Source organism: Jaculus jaculus, chromosome 7 (assembly GCF_020740685.1).
Source record: "Jaculus jaculus isolate mJacJac1 chromosome 7, mJacJac1.mat.Y.cur, whole genome shotgun sequence".
In the NCBI taxonomy this organism is placed as follows: Eukaryota; Metazoa; Chordata; class Mammalia; order Rodentia; family Dipodidae; genus Jaculus; species Jaculus jaculus.
The window spans coordinates 49,903,756-49,918,627 of record NC_059108.1 but is presented as its reverse complement, the minus strand read 5'-3'; the positions used below and the strand labels follow the sequence as shown (position 1 = coordinate 49,918,627).

General features: G+C 42.6%; 1 protein-coding gene across 3 annotated transcripts in view; it reads right to left on the bottom strand.

The window, feature by feature from the left end:
- The window catches only part of Faxc (failed axon connections homolog, metaxin like GST domain containing), a 66,962-nt gene extending 52,815 nt beyond the window's left edge, over nt 1–14,147 (bottom strand). Inside the window, exons 1-3 of one of the 3 annotated variants that reach the window (XM_045155190.1) lie at nt 14,046–14,147; nt 13,239–13,360; nt 6,385–6,520 (exon numbers count right to left, since the gene is read on the bottom strand). In XM_045155190.1, coding sequence (XP_045011125.1) covers nt 6,385–6,520; nt 13,239–13,345 — 243 coding nt within the window. In that variant the 5' untranslated portion in view covers nt 13,346–13,360; nt 14,046–14,147. Of the gene's footprint in view, nt 1–6,384; nt 6,521–13,238; nt 13,534–13,800; nt 13,820–14,045 lie in introns of those variants that run through there. The other 2 variants (XM_045155189.1, XM_012949246.2) reach the window with 2 other exon arrangements.
- Nucleotides 14,148–14,872: the final 725 nt, after the last annotated feature.

Below are 14,872 nucleotides of genomic sequence, written 5' to 3'. Positions count from 1 at the left end.
GCCAAAATAAACCTCTTTTTCCCACAAGTTGCTCTTGGTAGGGTGTTTTCTCATAGCAATGCAAACTTGACCGCAAGAAAAGGAAAATGAATTAACTAGAAATCATTGTGGTAAGCAAAATAAGCCAGACTCAAAAAAACCAAATATCCCATTTTCTCTTATATGCAGAACCTAGGTTTGAGAGAGAGAGAGTATGTGTGCGCATGCCTGCACACACTTTATACAACTAGAAAGAGGACCATGAACAGGAAGGAAAAGATTTTATGGGAAATGGGAAGTGGAGAAAAGAGAGGGGACTAGAACACATGTGACATGGAAACAAGGAGTACCATTTAAGGGGAAGAAGTCAATCTGCAGGAAAAGAGGGGATGGGAGAGGACAATGGAGGAGGGAATAAATCAGAACAAAATATTATGGCACATTATCAGAAAATGTCATAATAAAACCCATTACTTTGTATGCTATCTTTAAAAGTTAATAAAAGACTTTTCTTAATATCCATACCCACATATTAATGCTCCTCTCACTGTTGGTTAGATAATCATCTCTTCAGATGGCGCTGACCTCTGGGATGACACAAAAGGCACCATAGTGCTAAGAAGGGACAGGGCACTGAAATGTCTCTGTCATACATTCCAAGGATTGCAGAAGAGGTGATGGAGAAAAGATAAGAGCCAAATAAAGGGCAGGATTGCTTACAATGCCATCTTCCAGATACAAAATGGCCTGGTTGTCCATGACCTCACAATGCCTACACAAGACCCTCATAATAGGAGGAAAAGATGATAACATCAAAATAAAAGGGAGACTAATTGAGAGGAGGAGGAGATATGATGGAGAATGCATTTGTGAAGGAGAAGTAGGGGAGGAGAGAGAATTATCATGGTTAATTGTCTGTAATTATAGAAGTTGTCAATAAAAAAGTTTTAAAAAAATTAATAAAAGGGAAAACACCCAAAACCTCAGAATAACAAAGGATAGGCAAGACCTACAACAAAACACATATAGTGAAACAAAAGTGTTAACATGAAAAGCCAATTCTAAAAGGATTTACAAAGAGAAAGAAGATTAATGCCACATTTCTCAGTAGTAACATCCATGTAAAACAGACAATAGAGTAATATTTGTAAAACAATGAGGGACAAGAAGTTTGAATATAAACATAAAATGTAAGGGTGCTCGAACAAAACACTACCTTGAAAAACAAACAAATAAATAAATAAAGATGGCTGGAGGGATGGCTTAGCAGTTCAGGTGTTTGCCTGCAAAGCCAAAGGACCCTGGTTCAATTCCCCAGGACCCATATAAGCAGATGCACAGGTGGCACATGCATGTGGAGTTCGTTTGCAATGGCTGGAGGCCCTGGCATGCCCATTTTATGAGTATGTGTGTCTCTCTCTGGCTCTCTCAAATAAATAAAACTTAAAAAATAAAAATTTTTAAAAATAATATAATAAAGATATTCTTAGACATGCAAAGCCACTGATCTTTTTTTTTCTTTTTGGTTTCTCAAGGTAGGGTCTTGCTCTACCCAAGCTGACCTGAAATTTACTTTGTAGTCTCAGGGTAGGCTTAAACTCTCAGTGATCCTCCTACTTCTGCCTCCCAAATGCCTGGATTAAATATGTGCACCACCGTGCTCGGTTAAACCAGGGTGAGCCCCAGGCGCATGTATCACTTTGTGCATCTGGCTTTACATGATCTGGGGACTCAAACCTGGACCAGCAAGCTTTATAGGCAAGCACCTTTAACTTCTGGGCCATGTCTCTTCTCCCACCACTGAAAATTTAACACATAAACACTCAATCTGAGAAGTGACAGAGTATTGCTCAGCACTGAAATATCTCAATCATACCTTCCATGACTCAGGGTCCATTGCATAAGAGGTGGCAGAAAGAGTGTAAGAGCCAAAGGAAGGATAGGACTCCTTACAACATGCTCCTCCAGACACAAAATGGCCTGCATATCCATGACCTCACCGTGCCAGACACTACCTACACAAGACTATCATCATAGGAAGAAAAGGTGATAACATCAAAATAAAAGAGAGACTGATTGAGAGGGGGAGGGGATATGATGGAGAGTGGAGTTTCAAAGGGGAAAGTGGGAGGAGGGAGGGAATTGCTATGGGATATTGTTCACAATTATGGAAGTTGTCAATAAAAAACTCAATCTGAAAATATTACTCAAATAAAAAGATAAGTCATGTAGAATATAAGAGATATGGTTAGTCGAGTAACTTCTCATAAAGTCTATTGTCTGAGAAGAACAAATGAAAATGTGCTAAAATAGCCAGGCGTGGTGGCACACGCCTTTACTCCCAGCACTCAGGAGGCAGACTTAGGAGGATTGCCATGAGTTCAAGGCCACCCTGAGACTACATAGTGAATTCCAGGTCAGCGTGGGCTAGAGTGAGACCCTACCTTAAGAAACAACAACAAAAAAAGGAAAATGTGTTAAAACTCCAGAACTAAAATGACAGACATCAGCTTCACAGAGGATGAGAGCCGAGAAGAAAGGAATGGCCACAGAGCTCATGTGAACTGCTAATATATGTGCATTACTGTACAGTAAGTACAGACTTTAATAATTTAACAATGAACAGGAACAAAAATATATGGGTCTAGAAGCAATTACCATAAGAACAAGAATAGAAGTTGTTTTAAAAGGTAAAAGTGGGCATGCCTTTAATCCTAGCACTCAGGAGGCTGAGGTAGGAGGATCGTCATGAGTGAGTTCAAGGCTACCCTGAGAGTACAGAGTGAATTCCAGGTCAGCCTAACCTAGAGTGAGACACTACCTTGAAAAACCAAAAAAAAAAAAAAAAAAAAAAAAAAAAAAAAAGAAGAAAGTACTTATCTATTACAAACCAGGAAATGGCAGAAAGAAAGTATATTAAGTTTAAAAATATAGACTACTGTGGTTGGAGAGATAGCTTAGCAGTTAAGGCACTTACGTCCAAAACCTAAGGACCCTGGTTCAATTCCCCAGGACCCACATAAGCCAGATGTACAAGGGGGCGCATGTGTCTGGAGTTTGTTTACAGTAACTGGAAGCCCAGGCACACCCATTCTCTTCTCTACCTGCCTATTTCTGTATCTCTCTGTCAAATAAATAAAAAATAATAATGAAAAAATTTTAAAGTATATAGATTAACTTATATAGGATATTAAAAAATAAGTCCTAATAAACTGAGTTAAACCCAACAATTAACTCTCTCACATTCAGCCAATGAAAATACTGCCAATGAACAACAAACACCCAGGGTAGAGAAAGGGAATGGAGAAAGATCCCAAGCAAATAGGAATCAAAAGAAAGTTGGAAAATCCATTGCAATTCAGACAACACAGAATTCAAAAAAATTTTTAAAAGAAGTATAGGGGAGAATGATTGATACTGTCTTTGGAAAAAGAAACCAAAGAGAAAAAGATGTGTTCTTTTGGGCTGGATAGACTGCTTAGTGGTCAAGGCACTTGCCTGTAAAGACAAAGGACCAATTCCCCAGGACCCATGTAAGCCAGATGCACAAGGTGGCACATGAATCTGGAGTTTGTTTACAGTGGCTGGAGGCCCTGGTGTGCCCATTCTCTCTGTCTCTATCTGTCTCTCTCTCAAATAAAAAATATTTTTTTAAGGTTTTTTTAAATTATTTATTTATTTATTTGAGGGCGACAGACACAGAGAGAAAGATAGATAGAGGGAGAGAGAATGGGTGCGCCAGGGCTTCCAGCCTCTGCAAACGAACTCCAGATGCGTGCACCCCCTTGTGCATCTGGCTAACGTGGGACCTGGGGAACCGAGCCTCGAACCGGGGTCCTTAGGCTTCACAGGCAAGCGCTTAACCACTAAGCCATCTCTCCAGCCCATAAAAAAGATTTTTAAAAAAGAAAAAGATGGGTTTTTTGGGCTGTACCTTCCAATATAATCTCGAATGTGCAATATGTGTTTGCAGATGTGCCTGTGTATGGTAGGGGTGGTGTTTGTGCACGTGTCAGAGGAGAAAGTCAGGTGTCCTCCTACCATCACTCTTCCACATGTGTCCTTGAGGTGGAGTCTCTCACTGAACCCACAGCTGCTGTTTTCTGCCAGAGGCCCAGCAATCCTCCAGTATTTGTTCCCTGCAGGACCCGGGTTATAGGCATGTGTGGCCACTCCCAGCTGTGCTAGGAAATCATAATCAGGAGTGAATCAGCCCTCACTCTTACCTACTGAGCCACCTACCTGGCCCCAAAAATAATTCTCATATAAAGTAAGAACTAATAGAACAGTAAAAACAGAAAAAGAAAAAGAAAAAAGAAAGAGAGAGAGATAAGGGCTGGGCATGGTGGCACATGCCTTTAATTCCAGTACTTGGGAGGCAGAGTAGGAGAATCACCATGAGTTTGAGGCCAGCCTGAGACTAATTCCAGGTCAGCCTGGGCTCAAGTGATACCCTACTTCACCAAAAGAAAAAAAAAAACAAAACACTTGGACTTTGGACTAGTTGAACTCACTCCTTTTAGAAACTACTAAAACAGGTAAACCAACAAAAGAAAAAACAGCAGAAATACAAAAAAAAATCTAAATAACACATTAAACATGCTCAAGCAACTTAATATATCAATCCATATTAGGTAATTATTGAGCTATTTTCAGTATTTTTAAAAATCATATACTAGGATAAAGTTTCAGTAAAATCAAGAAAAGAGTATCACATAGATATCTTCTCTAACCACGAAATAAAAATAATTATAGAAACTAAAGTTTTAATAAGATTCCTTATGGACAGAACTTGGTTAAAAAGGAAAATAGAAAAAAATAAAAAATAAATGAAAATGGAAGGAAATATTTAAAATTATACAGAATTTAAGGACAATGAAATTATAGCACATTAAATCTGTGAGATATTGGCTCGAGCGTTACTGAAGGGAATGTATACCTTTAAATACTATCTTTTGTTTGTTCCTGTTTTCTTATAGATAATAAGCAAAACGTACTTCACAGTAAAGTGGGGTAAACCAGGGCAGGAGTCTTAGCAACGGCCAATGTGGAGGAAAAACACCCTCACGGGATGAGAGAAGACAGTACATAGATGGACCACAGTGTTGGTCTGTTTAGAAGGGTTTTATGTTTACTTTTTTTTTTCCATGGTAGGGTCTCACTCTAGCCCAAGCTGACCTGGAATTCATTAAGCAGTCTCAGGGTGGCCCTGGACTCATGGTGATCCTCCTACCTCTGCCTCCTGAGTGCTGGGATTAAAGGTGTGCACCATGCCCAGCTTTTTTTTTTTTTATGTTATTTTTTAAACCCACCAGAACAAGTTACTTTTCTAAAGGCCATTTTTGTGTCCAGTTGGTTGGCATGTTCATTTGGATTAACAATTTGTATGTGCACCCGTGTGTACAACTATGTGTGCTAAGATGTGTGCTCTTAGGTGTGCATTCATGTGCAGGCCAGAGGGGTACACTGGGTGTTCTCCTTATGGCTATTTCCATGAGACAGGGTGTCTCACTGTTCTTTTGTTTTGTTTTTTAAACAGCAACATGTAGTTTGACTCTGTACTTTAAGGGAAATTTGCAAAAATTCAAAAAGTGAAACAAGTGAAAGCTACCCATATTCTAAACCTCAATAAACAGTTAATACTTTGGCAAACTTTCTTTTTTAGCTGGGTGAAAATACTTGCAAGTCACATATATGTATGTGCTTCTTTTCCATTTTTAATTGGTTCTTTAACTCTGACTTAGACCAGTGCTTCCCTGTAAGCCACTTGAGCAGAAGATGAAAAAGCTCCTAACATCATCAAATACCTACCCAGTGGCCACAGTGCCTCTACCCCACCTTCATTGAGGACAAGCACAGTTTAGTCAATAAATGAACCCCACCAGGCATCAATATGCTCACTTTGATCAACAGCTGCCCAGGAGACCTACCTAAACCAACCGAAGTATACTATTCCTTTTAAGGAAAATAGTATACTCTGCGTCACTCTAAAGACTGTTTTTACATTTTCATGGGAAACTTTAATATATTGCAAACTAGTCATATTCCCATTGAGTTACATTCTTATGTCCCCTCTCTCCCATCCCCATTTCACTGAGAGTCCTCCTCAGTGGGGTTATCAGTAATCACTGTGTGATCATGGAAGCACCAGGCAATGAACAAGCCATGGATCCTGGAAGCTACAAAAGATATTTTGGATGCATCACTAAAACTGATATGACAACAACAACAACAAAAAAAAAAAAAAAATCAACAGACCTTAGGATCAAGCATTTCTCTTACTATAAAGACTGGCTTACTGTTACTTTCAGACACCCCTCCTCTGACATCTACTTATGTGGCATTAAGTACTCCCTCCAACTGATATTAATGCAATAAGAATAAAACATATTTGCAACCAAATACCTGATATGGTAAGTCAGCCATCCGTAAATAAGTTTCCATTTTCAAACAAAAAGGAGAGAAACTGGGTACACCATTGTTAGGTCTTGCAAACTGATGTAAAATAATAGCATCTTTGGAGTCAAGCTCTTGCTGTTTCCTGTCAAAACCAAAAGAGAAATAAAGAACACTTGTATGTTATCATGTTCTCTGCTGGCTACCTTAGTTCTTGGGAGGACCTGAGAGTTATAGTTATCTAGGATCAGGCAGTGTGTACCGGAGAACTGGACTAACACAGACTTAAAGAACTGAGCATAGTCAGATCACAAGATGACCTTGCAAACTCAGGACTAGCATGACTCTAAGGGCTCTGGAAGTAACTACCTATCAACCTGCTTCTGTTACCTACAGCCTGCAGCCATGGGCAAGGGGAATATTTTCTAAAACAAGTATTTTGTGCTTATTATGTGTCATGGCTGATTTTGAGGATTTCACTTAATCTTCATAATTATCTTATGAAGTAGACCTATTATTAAAATATATTATAGACAGTAAGGTGCTAAGACTGACCCATAATCCTAGCTACTTGGCAAAATGATGAAGGAGAATACCAAGTTCAAGAATACTAGGACACAGTAGATTAACTTGCTTAGTCACATTGCTAGTAATCAGCAGATTCTGGACCAAACCAGGTGTACATGCCTACATTCCTATTCATCAGACAATACTAGGAAACAGGTACTCCATCACTAAAGCGAAGAAATAGCAGTGCAAGTCTGTACTGCAATGACCCACATCTGCAGGGAATCAGAGAGAATGTTCTGATCCTTTTTCTAAGCTTCCTGTGCCTTCAATAGACCTTTCACCTATGCTGTTGTACAATCTGGTTTCTGGGGTCTACCCCCTTCTCTCTGTCTTTATTCCTGCCTCTCTCTCTCCATCTCTATCCCTCTAGCATGCCAACTCTGGTAACACCACATATATTTTAGAGTATCCCTACTTTTCTCCTTCTATCTAAGCCACACATCCATCTTTTTCTTTGGCCACTATTTAGGTAAAAAGGACCTCTCTGGGGCTGGAGAGATGGCTTAACGGTTAAGCACTTGCCTGTGAAGCCTAAGGACCCCGGTTCGAGGCTCAGTTCCCCAGGTCCCATGTTAGCCAGATGCACAAGGGGGCGCACGTGTCTGGAGTTCGTTTGCAGAGGCTGGAAGCCCTGGAGCGCCCATTCTCTCTCTCTCCCTCCATCTGTCTTTCTCTCTGTGTATGTCGCTCTCAAATAAATAAATAAATAATTAAAAAAAAACTTTTTTTAAAAAAAGGACCTCTCTGGATCTTCAATAGTCACCACAGAGAACAAATGCTGGATCCAGAGTCTATATACCTGGGATCATGCATACTCTGCTTCCTACTGGCCATGCTGCTCCAGGTCTCTCCGCCTTCTTTCATCCAAAGAATGAAGACAGTACCAATTCTGTACTGATTATCACAAAAAATTAATTAAGTAATATCTTTAAGCATTTAATGAGAAGCCAAGCATTAAAAGTAGAGGAATTAAGCCGGGCATGGTGGCACACACCTTTAATCCTAGCACTCGGGAGGCAGAGGTAGGAGGATTGCCATAAGTTCGAGGCCACCATGAGATTACATAGTGAATTCCAGGTCAGCCTGAGCTAGAGCAAGACCCTACCTCAGAAAACAAACAAACAAAAAAAAAAAAAAAATAGAGGAATTGGTTCTCATCCAAAGAGATACGATCTTATCCTCTTAAGCTACAAAATCTCATCATTCCACTCAGTCCTAGTCATATCCCAGCTCAGGGACCTGTCATGATGTCCATCTTTCACTCTACATAGCCATTCACCAATCAGATAAACTGTTCTGGCTTTGGCACTCCCTAAGCTTTTGGTTCCCTCTGCGAACTCCAGTTTAGTCCTAACATCTACCTCTATCCAAATGGGAACAGCTTTTTATTATCAGCACATGGATACAAGCTTACTTACACATCTCCACTTTGTAAAACAAATTATCTTGTAGTTTACCACCCAAGGTCCTATCAATTTAAAGAGCTCATAATGACTTATCTGAAAGTACAAGCCAAACAAATAGAAGGCATTGCTGGTTTTCTGGAAATATTCTCTGTAAAGCAAAGATTTTCTTTTAGATTAGATGTGGGAGGTCAGATACTGAAACCCAGAATTCATTTTGACTATGGTTCCTATACAGTGCAAACTCCACACTTCACAAAGGATTATTTGACATCAAGTAAAATAATTCAGATCATAAGGTAGTGTTTTCACAAAAATTAGTGAAGCAAAAATTTAAGAGCTGGAAGAAGAGATAAATATAAAATTCCTATCCCACTGGCCAAACAATCTAATTCTAATGGCTAACTTGGGCCATGTTGTAGTAAGAATGGATGCTAATTATGTACCAGCATATGCCAATGTCTTTATACACACCACATACATTAACTTATGTTATGTTCATATACTATAAAACAGGCACTATTAAGAGTTAATTTAGGGGCTGGAGGGATTGTTTAGTGGTTAAGGTGCTTGCCTGCAAAGCCAAAAGACCCATGTTCAATTCTCCAGGACCCATGTAAGCCAGATGCACAAGGTGACACATGCATCTGGAGTTCGTTTGCAGTGGCTGGAGGCCTTGGCATGCCCATTCTCTCTCTCTCCCTCTTCCTCTCCCTCTCTCTCTTTCTCTCTCTCTCCCTCTCTCACTGTATCTGTATCTGCTTTTCTTTCTCTCTCTCTCTTAAATAAATAAAAATAAATTGCTAGGTGTAGGAAGCAACACTTGGGAGCAAGAGATATGAGGATCACCATGAGTTCAAGGCCACCCTGAGACTAATAGTAAGTTCCAGGTCAGCTTGGGCTAGAGTGAAACCCTACGTCAAAAACCAAAATAATAATATTAATAATAATAAATAGTTAATTTAGGACATAATACTTTATTTTATAGTAAACAAGGAAACTTGAAGCTCAAAAAGTTAAGTAACTTGCTCAAAGGATATCATTCAAAATCAAATCTCTAAAGTCAGACCTGGTGGCATAGGTCTGCAATCCCAGCTATTCAACAGGAAGCTAGGGCAGCAGAATTACAAGTTCAAGGCTAGCCTGGGGAACTTAGCTAGATCTCATCTCAAGAAAATAAAAAAGGCCCAGCACTCGGGAGGCAGAGGTAGGAGGATCGCCGAGAGTTCGAGGCCATCCTGAGACTACATAGTGAATTCCAGGCCAGCCTGAGCCAGAGTGAGACCCTACCTCGAAAAAACAAAAACAAAAAAAAAATAATAATAATAAAATAAAAAAATAAATAAAAAAGGCCAGATATAGTGGCACATGCCTTTAATCCTAGCACTCAGGAGGCAGAGGTGGTGAGTTCAACACCAGCCTGGGACTACATAGTGAGTTCCAGGTCAGCCTGGACTAGAGTAGACCCTACATCAAAAAGAAAGAAAGGAAAGGAAGAAAATACAAAGTGTGGAGTGTTGGGGGTAGGGTGCTTGCCTACAATGTGTAAGGACTCAATTCCCAGTATTACAAAATAAATGATGCCAGAAATGACAATTCCTAAGTTTATTAACACAGCCATTTAGACTCAAATCATTCATTTGTCCATGACAGCTAGTGATAACTAGCCTTTACTCAATATCTGCTAAGCAACCAACTCAATTCAACATGTGAACACATAATATCAACTCTATGAAGAAGACTACTCTTATAATTCTCATCTTAAAAAATGGAAAGCTTACTATCATCCAATATACAAGGCTGGCTAAAGGCAGACTGAATTTAAGCCTAGATAATCTGGTTCCAGAACCCTCTCTCAACATGAGACCTCTCCCCAGTTTAGGGCCACAGGCTCAGATGAGTTGCTACCTGTATAACTTATTTTATTTATTTGCTTTGTTTTTTTGGGGGGAGGGAGGGGGGTGTTGGTTAAAGTCTTACTCACTAGCCCAGGTTGACATATAAGTCACATTCTGTAGTCTTAGGCTAACCTTGAATTTAGGGATCTGAATTCTGATCTGATTGAAATCTCATTTCTGCCACTCCAGTGCTGGGATTAAAGGTATGTACCACTACACCTGGCTTGTATTGCTTATTTTATAAAGTAGATATTGGGAAGGAGGGGTTATGGAATCCTAAGGATGAGGTTAGAATAAGGTAACATCTACAGAACCCCAGTGAGCTAATTAGTAGGAAACTAGCTCCTACTCCTGGGGCTAAGGACATCATAGACAACCACTGCCTTGGTGCATGCTGAGTCCATTGTTTGTGGAAATCAGATGAAGACCCATGACTGCTCTGATTCACTGAAAAAGTTTTCTAGGACAGGCTGAGCTGAATGCCAAAAATGCAAGTGAGCTACTGATAATGAAGTCATTATGTCATTCAATTTACAGGCAACAAATATCCAGAGGCCTGATTGAATTTAACATAGATGCCAGACCATCTCCACCCAGGACAAATAAAGTTGAGACAATACTGCTTAAAAATATGGTTGTGGAAAAATTAAGATAAGACCCAAAATATAATACCCAAATGAACACCCATACCTCCTTCCTAATATTCTTGTTAGACTCATTATACTTCATTATAATTCTAATCTGGCAACTTTGTTTTCTTTTTTTGTTTTGTTTTCTACTCTAGAGACAAAGCCGTAGATTAAGGTTAAATCTGTGCAGCAGAAAGACCAAGCAGGCAGGGGTGGGGAAAAGTTTGCAATGGTCAGTGAACTTAGACATTGTCATCATTTTGCCAGATTTTGTGTTTTGCTTAAACCACATAGACAATTAAAATTTAGATTTCACCTGAGTAGAAGGGTCCACCTCAAACCCTCTGAAGCCTGCCTTCAACCCTGTTTTTCTGACATTGGAAGCTGGCAAACTTGGGAAATGACCCATTCTTTACATTTCTCTTTCTCTTCCCTAAACAAAACATCTCAGAAGGGGCACTTTCTAGGCTCAGGCTCCAGGTGCAGGCACACACTCTACACTTGAACCCAGATCACTGTGTGATCTTGCTATAATTCCCTTATCTATAAAGTGAGAAAGACCCTGAAAGTGGTAATTATTAAGGATAAATGCAAAGTCCCTGGTAAGTGCTTGGAAATGGGCAGCCCTTTCCACTGTTTGTGCTACCATAGGGTGTATGAACACCACAAACATGTCAAGAAACCAAAGTGAGCAAATGTGGGATTAACAAACCTTGATGCAAGCAGCATTGAGAGTTTATGGCCCCTAGATGGGGAATATGCTACCTGTGGGGAGAGGGACCCAGGGGTCCACACCTGCCAGGGTGTGGCCTGCTCCAAAGTGAGCCCAAGTGCCCTACTATTTCTGCAAGGTCATATAATCCACCTTTTGGACTCAGGCCTGTGAAGCCTTCAATCCTGCCACAAACTGGATAAATGTTAACAAGACACATAGTACAGGGACCTTAAAGGCTTGGAACTGGATCATAAAAGAAACAACTGATTACCGCCTGAAATACTGCACACGTGTTTCTTTATATGACTTAACACCACCAGCAAAAATATGGGATAATTAATGTAGGGAGAGAATTCACTTTATTTTTTTTTAATTTGGTTCAACTAGGTTCAACACATTGATCCAAGTCAGTGAATTAAATGTGTGACAAGGTTAAAATAAAACTTCTCAGTTTTCTGCTGTGGCTAAATAATATGAAAGCCACCTTTTCCCAGACCCAAATGACTTCTCACTTTTTTGGACACAGGAAAGATACAAGATGGTCACGATGCAGTAGGGCCTTCACGGTGCCCTCCTGGCATCCCCACAGACCCATTAAAGGTCACCTTCCACACTGTCTTTCTTATTTCCTCTAGTGCAATATGCTGACAACCTGGAAAAAGGTAGAGTGAACACGTTTCTCTCTCTACAAAAAATACTGGCCAAAAGAGATTCGGGGCTATTGAAAACTGCTCTGCTTCCAGGAATTTTCCAGTGACTAAGGGCCCAAATACATGGAAATTTTAACCATACATTGAAGTATTAATTAGTCAAAGACTGTCTCAGTACCCTGTAGCCTTACCCTACTCCAATGAAGACCTCCCACGGGACTGACTATTCCAACAGCAAGGGTCTCCTTTTGGAATTTCCAAGTCAGTCCTGTAAACATTCTGCCGCAGGCAGCAGATGTAACTGTTTATCACCCTGTGATTCCCCAACACGCCCATGTGCTCCCCCTGCCCTAGGTTCTCCTGCTGCTCACACAACAATGGCATTTAAATCTGAAGATGGATGGAGCTCATCAGTCCACACCAGAGAGAAGCCGAGAACTAGGTTAAGGCTGCATAAAAATTGCACTCCGCTACACTTGACCATGCATGTTTAGCAGGGACCAGCAGCCTCTTGATGTTGACATTTCGGAAGTGGTAGTGGAGAACTACCCTTTTAAGTAAAAATGAGGTTAGTAGTTAATATTCTAGTATTACTACCTATAAACCAAACCAATAAGACATTTCCAAAAAAAATGTACCTTAGTATTTCTACAATCTAATGTGATTGCTACAAATGGGTTTGATTGCACTTAGGACCTTCCTGGGGTGGTTTGCTCCATTAACACTCGTGGGTCAGAACGCGTTGCTTTTAACATGGAAATGTTGGGAGACAAATGTTTGCCCCTCCCAGTTTAAGTCTCCCACCAATTCTAAACGGCCCCCCTACATGTGGCCAGGTGACCACGAAATGCCTTTGGGAGAAGATGAGGCCCGACGGGGTGAGCGTTTGGGTGGCATGACCGAGGGGCTGGCACCGGACCCCTCGCCCCCTCGCGCCAGCCCTGCCCTGGCCAGGTTGCCCTGTGGCGCCCGCGCGCGGGGCCCTCTCTGCGTCTCACCTAATGACCAGAAGTTCGTGGAACAGATACGCAGCTGCGGCCAGCAAAGCTCCCCCGGTCAAGTAAAGGGTTTTCTTCCACCAGGGATCGGAGCCCAGCCCTGCCATGATTCCACCGTAATCCTGCAAAGGGAAAGCGATGATGTCCCCATAAAAGGAGAAGGGCTCCTCGGACGCGGCCCACCAGCCCAAGGAGACGCTCTGGTTCCAGCTCAGGTCCACCACGCACGGCCTGGACGAGGCAAAGCCAACCCCCCAGTGCATGCTGCGCGGCTGGCTCCGGGCGCCCCTCCCAGGGCCCGCGCCGCCTGCATGGGAAGGCCCGGCGCGGGCTCAGCGGCGAGCGGAGGGCGCGGGCGGCGGCAACCCAGGCGGCGGTGGCGGAGGAGGAGGAGGAGGAGGAAGGGCGCGGGCGCGCGCGGCTGGCCGAGCTGGAGGGGCCCCCGGGCCCGGCTCAGCCAGCAAGGGCCTCTCGGAGCCGTTCTTTGTGTCGGCGCGTGGAGAAGGCCGCGTGATGTCATTGCTCCCCGGGGCAGGGAAACAGGCGGGATAAAGTCACCTACCCCGCGCCCTGCCCCCGCCCGCATCTCCGCGGCGCTGTGCCGCGGCCTCCGCGCAAGGGATGCTGCAGGGCTGGGCGCGCCGCCGGCTCCGCGTCTCCGGGAGGCACGCCCGGGAACCGCGGGCCAGGCCGCCCGGGGCTGGGGAGGAGGCCGCACGCCGCCGCCGGCCGCCCCCGGCCCGGCTCGCAGTCCCCTCCCCTCGCTCCGGCTCCCGGCCCTGAACGGGCGCCTGCCCAGCGACACACCTGCGGCGAGCTGCGGCCCTGAAACGCGAGGCCCCGACAAGGTCGGGACTCAGCGTCAAACCATCAGGAAAGCGCTGGGTATCTGCATAGCTTAAAACAATGCTGTGGCCTGACAGTGACCTAGGTCTGGGCCGGTACGCGGGAAGAGATGTATGGTACTCTGAGAAACTGTCCCTTTGAACTAGGCAGCTTGTCCTTCTCCTTCGAAATCATTATTAGAGATATCGCTTATCCAGGTTTTATGGGTTCCCCCCAAGCACACACTTTTTGGTACAGAAACCAAATGTGGGTGTGTGGGGGTGTGTGTGTGAGAGAGAGACAGAGACAGAGACAGAGACACCTGGGATTGAATGTAGGGCCTTGTGTCTCATCGTAGGCAAGCACTCTATCACTAAGCTACATTCCCAGCCTTTCTGCCCTTAGAACTTCGTTTTGTTTTTCAAAGTTCATAGGAACCATACTGTGTTTCAAAGAAGTTATGATGTACACATATTTTTGTAGCAATAGCATGGGTAGTTTCAGTTTTGAGCAATTTTTTTTTTTTTTAAAGATGTAAAGCCGGGTGTGGTGGCATACACCTTTAATCCCAGCATTTGGGAGGCAGAGGTAGGAGGATCACAGTGAGTTCCAGGTCACCCTGAGACTACATAATGAATTCCCCATCAGCCTGGACTAGCACTTAAAGTGGAAGGAGCCCCCTGGTTTTTTCCTGAAGCAATGGTGAAACACTTAGAACAGGGAGTGTGTCTATACTATTAATAAAATAGCGGGATATTGTGCACCCCAACTAAACAGAGAGGAGACTCTAGCCAAGTTGATACACAAAC